Here is a 13,532-nt window from a genome sequence, read left to right on the forward strand (position 1 = left end):
CTTTCTTAGCCTATTAGATTTCACCCTCTCTGCGCCAGAGTGCCAGCTCCACACATCAAGCTCCAGACTCATGCCCACTGCCTACCCAGTTACTTTGAATTTGACATGGCTGGCAAGCTCTACCATGTTCTAAATCGGCACCCACTGTGGCTGGATCTGGTTCTGTCTTCTCCCTTTTCTCCCATGTCTCATTGGTTCCTGAACCGTATGTTGCTGCTCAACACCATGTCCCCCGTCCTCCAGCCCACTGGTCAAGCCCTTCCTTGTTGTCCCTGCTGGGAGGCGAATTCCGTTTCTTCTGAGAAGCCTCCCTTGACCCTCCCAGTCCGCAGCGACCCCTCCCTCTTCTGGGTTCTGAAAGCTCCAATTGTCTGCTGATTTATCGTTTGGCGCGGTTACAGGCTCTCTCCACAGTGACTCTTTTTTTTTTTCGCTCGAGTTTGTGATTTATCTTCCAAATTTTGCAAGTCAGATCCTCCATGGAACACTTGCCCACATCTTCCATAGTGCCAGGGAAAGGGTCGCTAGTGACTGTTAATTGGTTGATTGATCATGTGGCTAAGAGGCCACATATGAGCAAGGGAGGGTAGGTCCCAGAGGCCCTATACCCTGGAGACTGCACAAGCTGATGAATAATTTTCCCCTTCATGCCGATGAAGCATTTAGAAAAAGTGAGTCATCGCCATGCCCAGATGTTCTTTCTTATTAATTATCATTGTAAGACAAGACTCATTTTAAGGAGGACAAGGGTCTACAGCAAATGTGGCCTGTTCTGGTTGATGGCATTCAATTCAACAAAAACAAAGAACAGTAACAAGAGGGCTGGTCTCATCTGACCCCATTAAGCTTCAGACAAACTCAGCTCAGAAGAAATGGCTATCAGTGGCGATGCCTTTGGATCACAGGTCTCCTGCTGTCTTTCATGTGTCCGCCTGCTCTCCTAGCTAGACACCTGCACATTTGAAGGGGCCAGTGGTGTGTTTCTCCAGGCCAACTCAAGTAAGGAATTATTAAAACTCAATCAGTTGCTGGAGTAGGACACTAGGACATGGGGCTGGCATGTGGTGTAGCAAGTTAAACTGCTGCCTGCCACGCCAGCATCCCATACAGGTGCCAGGGCAAGACCCAGCAGCTCCACCTCTGATCCAGCTCCCTGCTAGTGCACTTGGGAACGCTGCAAAAGATGGATCAAGTACTTAAGCCACCGCTATCGTGTGGGAGACTTGGAAGAATCTCTGGACTTCTGGCTTCTGGCTGCAGCCTGATCCAGCCCTGACTGTTGCAGCCATTTGGGGAGTAAACCATCAGATGGAACATAATTCCCGCTGTATTCCCCTCTCCCCGTATTTCTCTCTGCTTTTTGTTATTTTTTTAAATATTTACTTATATTAGAAAGGCAGAGTTACAGAGAGAAGGAGATAGAGAGATAGTGGGTCTTCCATCTATTGGTTCACTCCCCAAATGGCCACAACAGCTAAAACTGAGCTGATCTGAAGCTGGGAGCCAGGAGCCTCTTTCAGGTCTCCCACGTGGGTGTAGAGTCCCAAGGTTTGCGCTTTCTATTGCTTTCCCAGGACACAAAACAATACCCTTTTGGAGTGCCAGTGCCACAGGGTGGAGGATTAGCCTTTTGAGCCACTACACTGTCCCCTCTAACTCTGTTTTTCAAATAACAATCAAAATAAATCTTAAAAAAAAAAAAGATGCTAGGAAAAACCCACACAGCAAACTATGTAGAACATAAGGGTGAGTCTTTCCTAACCTGAGATACTGACTTTGGAGCATCCTGATGAGTAAAATATCTTGAGGACTAGTGTGTTCTGCTTAGCACTGGTCAGAGCACATTAACCCTCTGTGATGGTTTGAAAAGGCCCCTTGACGTTAGCTGGCGCCCATTCGGGGATTGAGAGTGACAGTGATTTTGATGTGTCACCTGCGGCGCTGCGGCGTTGTCCCCAGTTGTTTCTATTCATCTGTGTGACGCTGTGTCAGAGTGTGTCAGTGGCAGCTATTTGTGCCTGACGTCTTTCAGACCACCCCCTTTTAGTGTCATGCTCTGGGGAAGAACTTCACGGCCATTTTAAGTCCACCAAACTGGAAGGACTGGAAGTAAAGGAAGGTCTTTGAGGTTCAAAGGAAGTGGACGCAAATCCATTGCAAGAGTAAAGTGCCTTGGTCCTATCTGTATCTTTCTGTGGTGGGTCTGACCTCAGAGGTGAGTGTCTGGTCCCCCATCTGGTCTTTCTTCCCCCACACAGAAAGAAAATGAGAAAAACTCAGCAGCATTATAGTGGGAAACTCCCCACACGATGCCCATCTGCTCGTAGTGGCTGGCATGGGACCATGTTGCAAGTGTGAGGTCAGCATTGCATTGCTGTTGCGTTTATGATGGCAAAGAGGAAGAAAGGCAGGGATGGGAACAGGGATAGTCCCCTTACCCATTTCCTGTCTCAAGTCTTTCCCTCCCCCTTGACCTGGTTATGCTCTGACGTCATGAAAATTTCTACAAAGCACAGCCTTGAGAATGTTTTCTTCTCTGGACTCTGGCTTACAAGAGAATCAGAAGTTTGTAATCACGTGATAGTCTCATCACCCCCCAGGAGCCAACGCCAGCTCTCAACGACTCCTTCTCTCACTTGCTTTGCCTCTGAACCTCCTCCTTGTTTGTCTCTTGGCCTTTGCTCCCATGGCTACATGGCCTGGAGTGTCATCCCCTTCCCTTCTTCCTGCTATTCAGCCTTCCTGGTTTACCCAACAGCCTCTATGGATAAGAATAATCACAGAATGAAAATTACTTGGTTGGGGGGATTAAGTGACATCAGCCATGTGATTCAAGTGGCAGCACTTGGATGAGAGTGACAGATGCCTGAAAGATACCCGCAATGACAGAGGGAGAGAAGTGGAGTTCTCCTAATTTTGAAAAGGTAGAGATGAGCCCTTGCCACCAGGGTGGGAAGTGGGGGAGATTAAAAAGGTGGGGTGTAGACCTGGAAAGGCAGGACTTGATGGATCAGAGGCACACTCCCACCCACCCTGCCACCCTCTCTCCCCCTTCCTGCCCCCAGCACACCCTTCTTCTTAAAAGCAACACCCTATATTTGCCAGTTGCGTGGCCCTGGCTTCCCCTAGACAAAATGTAAGACAGACCATGCCAATGCATTAGTCTGCTGTGTTTGTTACTATAAAGAAATACTGGAGGCAAGCTGGTTATGATGAAAAGGGGTTTATATTAGATATGGAAGAAGGTGAAAGTCCAACCCCAGGGACATGTATTGCTTTGGCCTCCAGTGCAGGCGTAGTGGCCAGTGATGTCACAATGGGAGCATGCACAAGCAGCCACACTGCAAGAGAGGAAACCCCAGAGTGAGTCGGGAGCTGAACTCATTCTGCCAGCAACTCACTCTCGAGAGAGAGCTCAGGACTTCCACGAAAGCCACCTTCCTTCCTTCTAAGGGCAGTTCCTCTAGCATGAGGGATCTCCCACCTTTTAAAAATCCCACACTGTTTCTTAACATTGCCACCATTGTTCATGCTGTCAACACGGGGACCCTTGAGAGACAAACCACATCCAGACCTTAGCCATGGGTCCTGCTGTAGGAGTCCAGCCTCATTGTCCAGTGGAGCTGCTCCTTAGCCTCAGCAAGAGGCTCAAGTGGCTTCACCTGGGGATGTTCCCCTTCCTAGAGAGTCTGCTTGTCTGCCTCCTGACGTAGTTGACATGCTTACAGGATCCCTTGGCCTACATGATGACATCCAGTCTCCCATCGTCACTGTGTTCAAGAGTACAGTTTGGTGGCATCAGGAACATTCATGTTGGGGTGCAGCCATTACCACCAGCCAGCTCCAGAACTTCCTCCTTGTTACCCATCACACAAGGTTTCCTTCCTTCACCTTCCCCAAGACCCTGGTCACTACTGAACTACTTTGATTATCTCTATGGCTTTTCCCTATATAGGCCCCCATAGAAGTAAAACCCACACAGTGTTGGTGGTTTCGTGACTGGCTTAGCTCACTTAGCATAATATCCTTGGGATTCCATGTTTTAGCCTGTATTAGAATCATATCGCAAAATGTGCTTATTTACTCCATATTTTGGTTGATCCTTCCTTCTGTTGATGGACATTGGGGTTGTTCTGATAATTTTGGCTGTTGTGCATAGTATCACCATACATTGGGGAGAAATGGCTCTTAAAGACCTTTTTTTTACAGTTATTTTGGATATATTTCCAATATATCCAATATATATGTCATTGCTGGGTCACTTGGTAAATCTGTGTTTAGACTTTTAAGGAATCACCATGCTGTTTTTCCTAAGGGATACACTACTGTACCTTCCAGCCACCAGTTCACTAGTTTCTCAGTGATTCTATGCTTTCACCGACACTTGCTCTATTTTGCTTTTTTATCTTAATTATAATAATGCTGACATAACACTTTATTGTGGTTTTGGTTCATATTTCCCCTAACCAGTGATGTTGAGCATCTGTTTATGTTTATTGGACATTTTTGCAGCTTCCTAGGAGGAAATAGCTTTGTTTATTTTTCACTTGGGTTGCTTTTTTAAGGGTGTAGAGTTTTGGGAACACAGGTAAACTGCAGGTCCTACCCTTTCGGCCACTTCTCGGAATAGCAGTAATAATGCTAGTTTTTATTAAGCACTTGATATTGTCCTCACGACACGATGAATGTTTATGTAGAGGTATGGGGATTCTGCTGTTTTAATCTTTTGGTAATTGTATCCATTTTACACGTGAAGAAATGGATGCAATTCCATGCCCAAGGTCTTAGAACTGATAGCTATTGCAGCAGTGGCAGCTTAACCCTGACCTCATTCTATCCCTACATGATAGTAGATGATTTTTTAGCCACTGCCCAAGGAGCTGGCATTGAAACCTCTTCATAAATAAGTTTATCTTTTTGATAGTGACAAGAGTTGATATTTTATAGGAGAAAAAAATATATCACTCAGGGCCCAGGACCTTGGCCTGTCTAGAAAACCATGTTTGTTACCGTATAAAGTATCTATTCTTAAAATTTCATAGGTTTGCATTTGGGAGTAAACAAGAAATAGGTAGCATTTTATGTACTAAAATCTCAACTGCTGCAAAAAAAAAAATGTCTATATATGATGAGAGGATACGTTCACCAAAGAGACAAGCCCTTCCCTAAACTCATTTGTTTGGTGGATACTGTCTTAGCCTCAAAGTCCAAGCCTTTTATCACTTCTAACTAACAGCTTTGAAACCCACAGGCCCTTTTCATCAGAGGAGTCTAGCATCACCCTTGGTTGTACCCACTGTCTGTCCAGGTGGTGAGGGCACACTGAAGGCCGGAGACCTCATGCCCTGCCCCTGTAGGCAAGATTTCCAGTCTAACACAGGGGTTCTTTTGGGGAAGCATTTGCCTTTCTTCTTATGCTGATTTTTATCTGGCCTTGGGTTCACACAGCTGGGGCCAGGGCTGGGGCTCAGAGTTGGGAGGAAGTTAGTGGAAACATTCCCCAATAGGGCTTGGACAAACCCAGCGAATCCTGCCTAAAATACAGTGGACAAAGCCCCCTTGTCCACAAGCCTGGGGGTGGGAGGTATCTGGTCAGTGACACAGGCTTGGCCATTGTATGTTGTGACCTTAGCCAACTGTTTTTTAGCTGAGAAAGAGGGGGAAAAGAGAGTTGGAAAAAAAATGCAAGCCTCCAGAAACTTTGCATCTGGAAAGTCCAGAATGAGTTGTTGATTTCCCAACAAGCACTGGAGCTACATTGGGAGGAACTGTGCAATGCAGTGGGTTCTTTGTGAAAGAACAGCGATGAGAAAAGCCACAGGGACATCCTCTGGGGTGCCTGGAGCCCTGGCCCTGGCGTGGCTGCTTGCTTCTGCCCCATTTCCTGCACAGGGTGTCATACTGAGGGAGCCAGCAGGAGCCTGGCTGTGAGTCTGGGGGCTTCAAACAGGATCCGAGATTCTTCTCTGAGGTGACTGCACTGCGGGAAGACTCGTATCCCATGATGGTAAGGATCAATTCTGCCTGCCCATGTGTGCTTGGCTCGCTTTGCTCTGTGTGTCTTTGAAGCCCCTTCAACATTGTGAAGCGGCAGATATGGAAGTCTTCTGAGATCTGGCGTTGACTGTTGAGCTTGATGAGATGGGGTTGGGGTTGGAGTGGGGGGCAGTCTGTGGACCCTGTGTGCTGGGCAGCACCTGTCACAGTCTCTAGGCTTGAGCAGAGAGGAAAGAAGATGTGACCTGCTGTGCAAACTTGGAAGAAGAAAAGGAGAGTTACCAAAGCATGTGTATGAGGCAAAAAGCCAGGGCATTTTAGTTGAAGGCGTGTAACAGAGAGGCAGGGTAGTGATGGATAGCCAAGGTCTTAGAGTCCCAATCTTGCTTCTTGCCCTTGACTTGTTTCAAATATAAACCGTGGCTTCTTGCTACCTATCTGGCCTCGGCTCTCTGGCCTGGTTCCACTCAGGGCTTTGTAAGGTGAAGGCATTCATGAAGGTGAATAGGAGCCCTTGAGTTCACAGCTCCCCAGAGGTTGGTTAGAGAGCTGCCGGGTTGTCACACTATGGTTCCAGCTTTGATGGACTTTCCTTACAGTGTGATGGGGGCCTCTGCCACAGTGACAAGGGAAGCTCCTGAGTGCCATTTTTGGCCAATCTTTCCATCCTCTGAAGGGGGAGTTCTCATCAGCCTAGACTTTGGGACAACCGCTCTCCTGGGGCTCCATGTGCTGACCGAAATCCAGTCTGTAGGGAAAGGCAAGATTGCTCATCCTCTTCTTTTGCCTCTCTGGACTAATGTTAAACATCTTGTAACTAGGTGTGGCTACCAAGAAAACCCTGATCCAGTGCCACATGAAGTTATGCAGTCTTTCCTAGCCAAGGGCACCCCTAGGTGGGTCAGTGACTATCTGGCATAGCACACAGCAGCGACTCTTAGAGGTTCAGGTGCATCTGAATTGTCCAGCTGTCTTTCACACGCAGATCTGGTGCTTGGGCTCAGCTGGGGATCCTGCATTACTAGCTGGTTCCTAGAGGATGCCCATGTAGCTAGTAAGGAGATCACACTTGGCAAATCACCCCAGATCAAGCCATCAGGTTGTGACCAGGTTATAGCTGTCTGGGATCTTTGGCTGTCACTATGGGTCTCACATGTGTGATTCATGTAGAGGCAAGATGAGCAAGAAATCTGAACATTTGGAGAGCTTGCAAGTTGCTGGGAAGAGCCCAGGTAAAGTTCTTGGCAATGTGGGAAGGCTGTCAGTCGGGAAGGCACAGCCAAGCTGAAGCGGACTATGACTGTGTAGTGTCACATGTGTGGCAAGCAGAAGTGCTCCCTGCTAGCAGGTTCCTGGGAACATCTCCCTGGAGCCCACATTTGGTGTGTGTGTGTGGGGGGGGTGAATTCTAGCTTTAAAGTGTGCCAGGAGCCCAGCATGCCAGGGCAGAAATCTAGTTGCTAGGCAGATAAAGCTCAAATCTTGAGTGTGGTTGGAGGATAGGCAGGGAAGCGTAGACAGGGCCCGTCCTTGGAAACACAGCCCTCCCAGGTGAAGAGGCAGAGTCCGCTTTTGGGCTGGGCAGTCTTTCAGAAACCATCAGATGGCTTTTTAAGTCAGGTGTCTACATTTGAATGTGACTTTTTTTCTTGCCGCAAAAATGGCATGTCCTTAACACGGAGGCTATAACATTTAGATTTCAGTATTAGGTTATTTATATGTGTGCCCTTGGAGGCCATCTGCTCTACCTTCCGTATTTTAGAGATGAAGAAATCGAGGACTCCCAACAGAAATGAAGTGGGTTGCTCAAGATGTCACAGCAGGACCACGTGAGGAAGGCAGTTTCAAGCCAGGGTTGTCTGGCCCTAGTTCATGTCCTGTGTTCATTGCACGGCACAGTGGTAGGTTCCAAACCTTGATGGAGATAGGTCCTTGACTGTCCCACTTTGTCCAGTTTGTATGCATCAGGGGTGACGAAGGCTCCAGAAGTGTCAGCTGAGTGAGGTCAGCCATTGTTCCCTTCTGAGACTCAGCCAGCCCCTGTGAGGTCCAGCCTCTCTCCAGGGCTCATGGCTCACAGCCAGTTAGGATCTATCTGTCAGAGTCAGAAATGTTTGATCAGAGCTTCTCCAAGAACAGGCAATGAGCACTGCGTGGTAGCTCCATGGTGAGACTTATCACTGTCACCCTCTTTCAGTGCCTGAGGCCTGCTCCAGGCAGCTAGGAGTGACCACAAAACCAGGGAGTTTGGTTTGCAGCAATGGACAGGCCAGCAAATGTGCCCACATTATCTGCTACTTTGCTCCAGTTTATTTTATTTAAAAAGCACAAAGTGAAAACAGAGAGCTGACTCTCCCATCCCCTGGGTCACTCTCCAGACACCCACAACAGTTATGATTGGGCCAGGCTAAAGCCAGGAGCCAGGAACTCAGTCCAGGTTTCCCACAAGGGTGATGGGGACCCTAATTCCTGCGCCATCATAAGCTACTACCTCCCAGGGCGTGGTTGAGCAGGAAGCTGAAGTTGGGAGTGGAACTGAATTTGATGCCAGGCACTGTGTTTGGAGACATACGCACAACTGTGCCAGACGCCTGTTTTTCTTTCAAACCACACCAACTCCCAAAGGAAGTTTTATCTGCGGGTACTTTTGTCCCCAGAGCATCTGTGGGTGGGGCAGCTGTGCCATTTGTTCAAGTTCTTTTCTGGTGGGCCGTAGATTGCTGCGCCTGAGGTACCAAGCCCACGACTGACAGAACTACCAACCTTCCACTCCCTTCCTCTCCTCTGAATTTCTTAAATTCATTTTGAACAGGACAACAATGCTTGAAAAATTTACTTGTACGGGTTTCTTTAGAGATACAGCAGCTTTCAAATGGGCCGAAACAATAGTCTAGGCATCTGGGAGCTTCGCAGTTAAAGGGAGGCTAGGGAAGATGTTATGTAAGATCTTTCTCTCATACACACACACACACACACACACACACAGAGAGAGAGAGAGAGACTAATGCCAAGTATTAACTAAACTCTTGTTCTCAGTCTTTGTCCTTTGAGAAAGGAAATTTCAGCAAGTTCCCTCAAAAGTATATTCAAATTGTCTTCTAGGACAGTGTGTATAAACTACATAACTTACATGTATAAACTAACAGAAAAGTCAAAAGTGTGTTGCAGGATCATCCATCTTTAGGACCAAAAGGTCTACCATGGGTCCAGCGCAGCAGCCTAGTGGCTAAAATCCTTGACTTGCACACTCCGGATTCCCATATGGGAGCCAGTCCATGGCCTGGCGGCTCCGCTTCTCATCCTGCTCCCTGCTTGTGGCTTGGGAAGGTAGTCTATGAAGGCCCAAGGCCTTGGGACCCTGCATCAGTGTGGGAGACACAGAAGAAGCTCCAGGCTCCTTGCTTCAGATCGGTTCAGCTCCGGCCATTGTGGCTCACTTGGGGAGTAAATCAGCGGATGGAAGATCTTCCTCTCTGTCTCTCCTCCTCTCTGTATATCTGACTTTCCAATTAAAAAAATAAAATAAAATAAAATAAAATAAAATAAAATAAAATAAAAGGCTACCATGTACCCCAACTGGGCCATTTCAAGACTAATTGTCCCTAGCAGTGATCTGTAGCAGAGTGATACCCCACTCTGCCCCTCCTTGCACAGCCCCAAGGGGACGCCCATCATCTCATGTCATGTCTATTTCATTTCCAGTTTTTATTCCATCATTTTTCTTCCAGAGTGTCTCAGAAGGCATTTCTTTCCCAACCTTTCAAAGTCAGATTTGATCGTATCCGTGGAAAAAGATTGAGACCCAAAGAATTCAGTTCTCATCCTCTGAAGAACGCAAAAAAGAGTTTGGGGGCAACATGGACACCCCCCCAAAAAAGTCATGTTTCATGAGCCTTTGTTCCCTGGCATGCAGCCTCTATCATCTTTGTTGGTGTGGTTGCTGTTTTTGCAAGCTAAGCTGGACATTTAAATGCCTTGAAATTTCCCGTGCTGTGGTTTTTAGGCTCTGTTATGAAAGAGTCCCACAGGGCAAAGAACCAGAGCACTTGAGGGCCAGCAGCCGCCTCCTCTGGCAGATGAAGTGAAAGGAGCTGTGGACATGACTACTTGTTGTCTGGGGCACAACGCCCTCCCCTGCCTGCACCTGTGCGCTTTCCACCCATCATTTTGTTGTCCGGAGCTGGAGGGAGGGAATCAGAATGGCTCTCACTTTTTTTTTTTCTTTTAATTCAAAAAAACTTTTTGCTTTTTTTTTAGGAATACACAGAGATAGATAGAGAATGTTCATGCACTGGTTCACTCCCCCTAATGGCTGGCAATGGCCCAGAATGGGCCAGGCTTCAGACACAAGCTAGGCACTCATTTCAGGTCTCCCATGTAGTTGGCAGGAAGCCAACCACTGGAGCCATCACTGCTGACTCCCAGGGTAAAGCTAGCAGGAAGCTGGAGTCTGGAGCTATGGCTAGGAGTCAAACCCAGGTCCCTGGGTACAGGACGTGGGCATCTTAACTGCTCGGTCCAGTGTTTGCCCCAGTTCATGCTATTTTTGGTCTACCAGGGAAAAGGGTGAGAGGGAATAAACCAACATTCCCAAGCATCCCACAAGGAAGGACTGAGTTTAAATAAAGGAGTGACTCTCATGTTATGCTGCTCTGATCAGTGCTGAGACTCTCCCAGAGGGTTCTGAGGAGAGGCGACTCACAGATCCTGTGCTGTGCTATGTGGAGTCGCTGGGCATTTGCTGCTGGTGACAAGGCCGCACCATGTCATATATACGACAAGTCTGCTGATGTTCTGGGAGCCCTTCTATTCTTGCATTGTCTCCTCTAGAACCCATTTACTTGGGCCTTCTTTCTTCCCTCTGTATGGCAGATGCAACAGCAAGGTTTGAGAAGGAAAAGACTCAGGAATTGTGCAGTACTCATGTAAGAAGGCATTTCTTACCACCCTCTACTGCTTGATTCCCAGACATTTCAAACCTGTGGAGTAACTCTAACTCAGGAGGGGCTGTCTAGCTCATCCTTGTAATTTGGTTTTTAATTGGAGCAGAGAGAGAGAGATAGAGATCCTATCCACTGGTTCATTTCTCAATGCCTGTACCAGCTGGGGCTAGACTGTGGCAAGGAATAAAGCCAGGAATGTATTCCAGGTTCCTCACTGGGTGACAGCAACCCAACTCCTTGAGTTACCACTGCTGCCTCCCAGGGTCTGCATCGGCAGGGAATTGGAATTGGAATCTGAAACTGGGAATTGAATCTAGATACTCCATGTGTGATGTGGGCATCTTAACTATTAAGCCAAATGCTGCCCCTCATCCTTGCAATTTGCCAGGATCATTTGCCAACCTTTTCATCAACCCCAGTCCTCTTGGAGTCCCTCCCTTTCCCACCCCATTTTCCAGCTTAGCAAGTTTCCTTGTGAGTGTTAACTTCCCGTGTTTTTTCACAGACCCTGCTGTAATTATGTTCATCAAAATTCCTGGTTCACAAGATCACCCCATTCACTCCTTTGTAGGACCAGAAAATAGAGCCCATTGTTCTGTGTTCTCCCTCTGTCCAGTCTCAAAATGCCTGCCCAGTGAGTTGATTGCCTACTGGGGAGGCACTGGGACTTGCACATGGACATTCAAGGTGACCAGAGCCCTCACTGCATGTACCAGGAAGAAAATGGGTCTGCAGTGTCCAAGGCAGTCCAGTCTTGGGACCCATGACTGGCAAGATTGCAAGGGCTGGGAGAAAACTCCCGTAATCCTCAGGTACATACCTGATGATGGATGTCAGTGACGGCCACAGTGTACGGCTTTCTCCTAGACTGAGGATGTCACGGGAAGTGAGCAAGAACAAAGAGGATGATGCTTTCTGGGGTCTGGAGTTGGTCTAATGCAAAAAGTATCCATCTCTGGGAACCTTTCAAAAAATTTTTTGATTATTTATTTTCATTGTATTTGAAAGGCTTCAAGAGAGAGAAATTTTTCACAAATTGGTTCGCTTCCCAAATGCCTGCAAGAGCCTGGATTGGGCCAGGCGAAAGCCAAGAGCCAGAAATTCCCAATCATGATCTTCTGTGTGTCTGGCAGGGACTGAAGTACATGAGCCACATCTGCTACCTCCCAGGGTGTGCATTAGCAAGAAGCTGGAGCAGAAGCAGAGTAACTGGAACTCAATCGAGGCATCCCAAGCAGTAATTCCACTGCTGCACCACATGCCCCACTGACCTGCTGGCACTTTTAGATAACATGCAGGAAGGTTTTGAAGGAAGCTTGGTAGGGGTCGCTGGCAGGAGTGATGAGGGGATTCAAGCCAACAAGATATGAACTGTTGCTGTCTCATCCATGGTGAGTCCATCCGTCTCCCCTAAGGGGTGAGGCCTGGGCAGACACTTGAACCCTACTAAGTTTGGAAGTGTCCTGGAGACGTTTGCATGACGTCCTTAAAGCTGGATCTGGGACTACTGAATTCAGACAAGCAGCCATGCTAACCAGGTGATTTCCTACATGAATGGTTTGAGGATTTTCATACAGAGTTCAGGCAAAATCTCAGATGAGTTGGTTAGATAGAGGAAAAACTGTGCAAGTTTAAAACAAAAAGGCAAAGCTCGTGCTTCTGGCTTCTCATGGATAAGAGCTAGAGGCGGTGTCTTCTGCACTGAGTCCCTGTTCACGCCAGGGTCCTACAAAAGTGGCTCCAGGGTTCTGAAACAGGCCGGAAAACAGCTGCACATTTTTCTTCCAGGGCTTTTTTGAGCTTTGGCTCGGGAAGTCTTTAGAACCTGCCTGTGGTTCTCAATGAGTTTTCCCAGCATGCTTTGGCCCTAACCTTTCCACTTGAATGAATTCCTGGGCTTAGGATTCTCTGTGAAACTGACTGTGTTTGGAGCTAATGAAAGGGAAGTGGAGGTAATAAAAGGTGGCAGTGGAGTCACAGTACCTGGGTCTTTTTGGTTTCCAAGCTTCAGTCTCCAAGGACTAAGACCAGAGCAGAAGCTGGATGCTGAACTGCAAAGGATGGCAACCATGGCAGGAGAGGGGCGGGAATATCTGATAGAGTGAGGGAGAGAGAACACAGAGATATTTCTTTGTGGCCATGGGAAAGGACGGTAGGATCCTGCTTGCATCGCTCTGCGTGTACTCACTTTTATTTCTTCCTGCCTCTTTATCTTTCTTTGTATCATCTGGAATTTGAGGCCCAGGTTCTCAGTTAGTTTTGCTTTTTACCCTCTACACAGAGGACAGTGACTGCTAAGGTTAGAATGTTTCTCGCTTAAATAAATTTTTGTGTTGGAAATGCAATCCCCCCATTCTCATGTGAATAGTATTTAGAGGTGAGGCCTGTGGGAGGCCACTGGCATGGGTCTAAGAGGAGGGAACCCTGAGCTAGCAGCTGGGCTGTGTCCCCCATGTGCAGCAGATGCTGGCCCCATGCCCTTGGAGTTCATGGCCTCCAGAACTGTAAGGAATACACTACTTTATATGTGACCCAGGCTGCGGGATTCTGTTACAACAGAAAACAAACTAACTCAGAAATATGGACACATGA

The 13,532-nt window shown here is 47.6% G+C and overlaps 1 protein-coding gene across 3 annotated transcripts in view; it reads left to right on the forward strand.

Moving 5' to 3' along the window:
- GAS7 (growth arrest specific 7) overlaps positions 1-13,532 on the forward strand; it is a 221,357-nt gene that overhangs the window by 130,046 nt on the left and 77,779 nt on the right. The window contains exon 1 of one of the 3 annotated variants that reach the window (XM_058676590.1): positions 5,772-6,007. The exons of the other annotated variants lie outside the window; for them this stretch is intronic. Coding sequence (XP_058532573.1) covers positions 6,002-6,007 — 6 coding nt within the window. The 5' untranslated portion in view covers positions 5,772-6,001. Of the gene's footprint in view, positions 1-5,771; positions 6,008-13,532 lie in introns of those variants that run through there. 3 annotated transcript variants of the gene reach the window in all.

Source organism: Ochotona princeps, chromosome 17 (genome assembly GCF_030435755.1).
Source record: "Ochotona princeps isolate mOchPri1 chromosome 17, mOchPri1.hap1, whole genome shotgun sequence".
NCBI lineage: Eukaryota > Metazoa > Chordata > Mammalia > Lagomorpha > Ochotonidae > Ochotona > Ochotona princeps.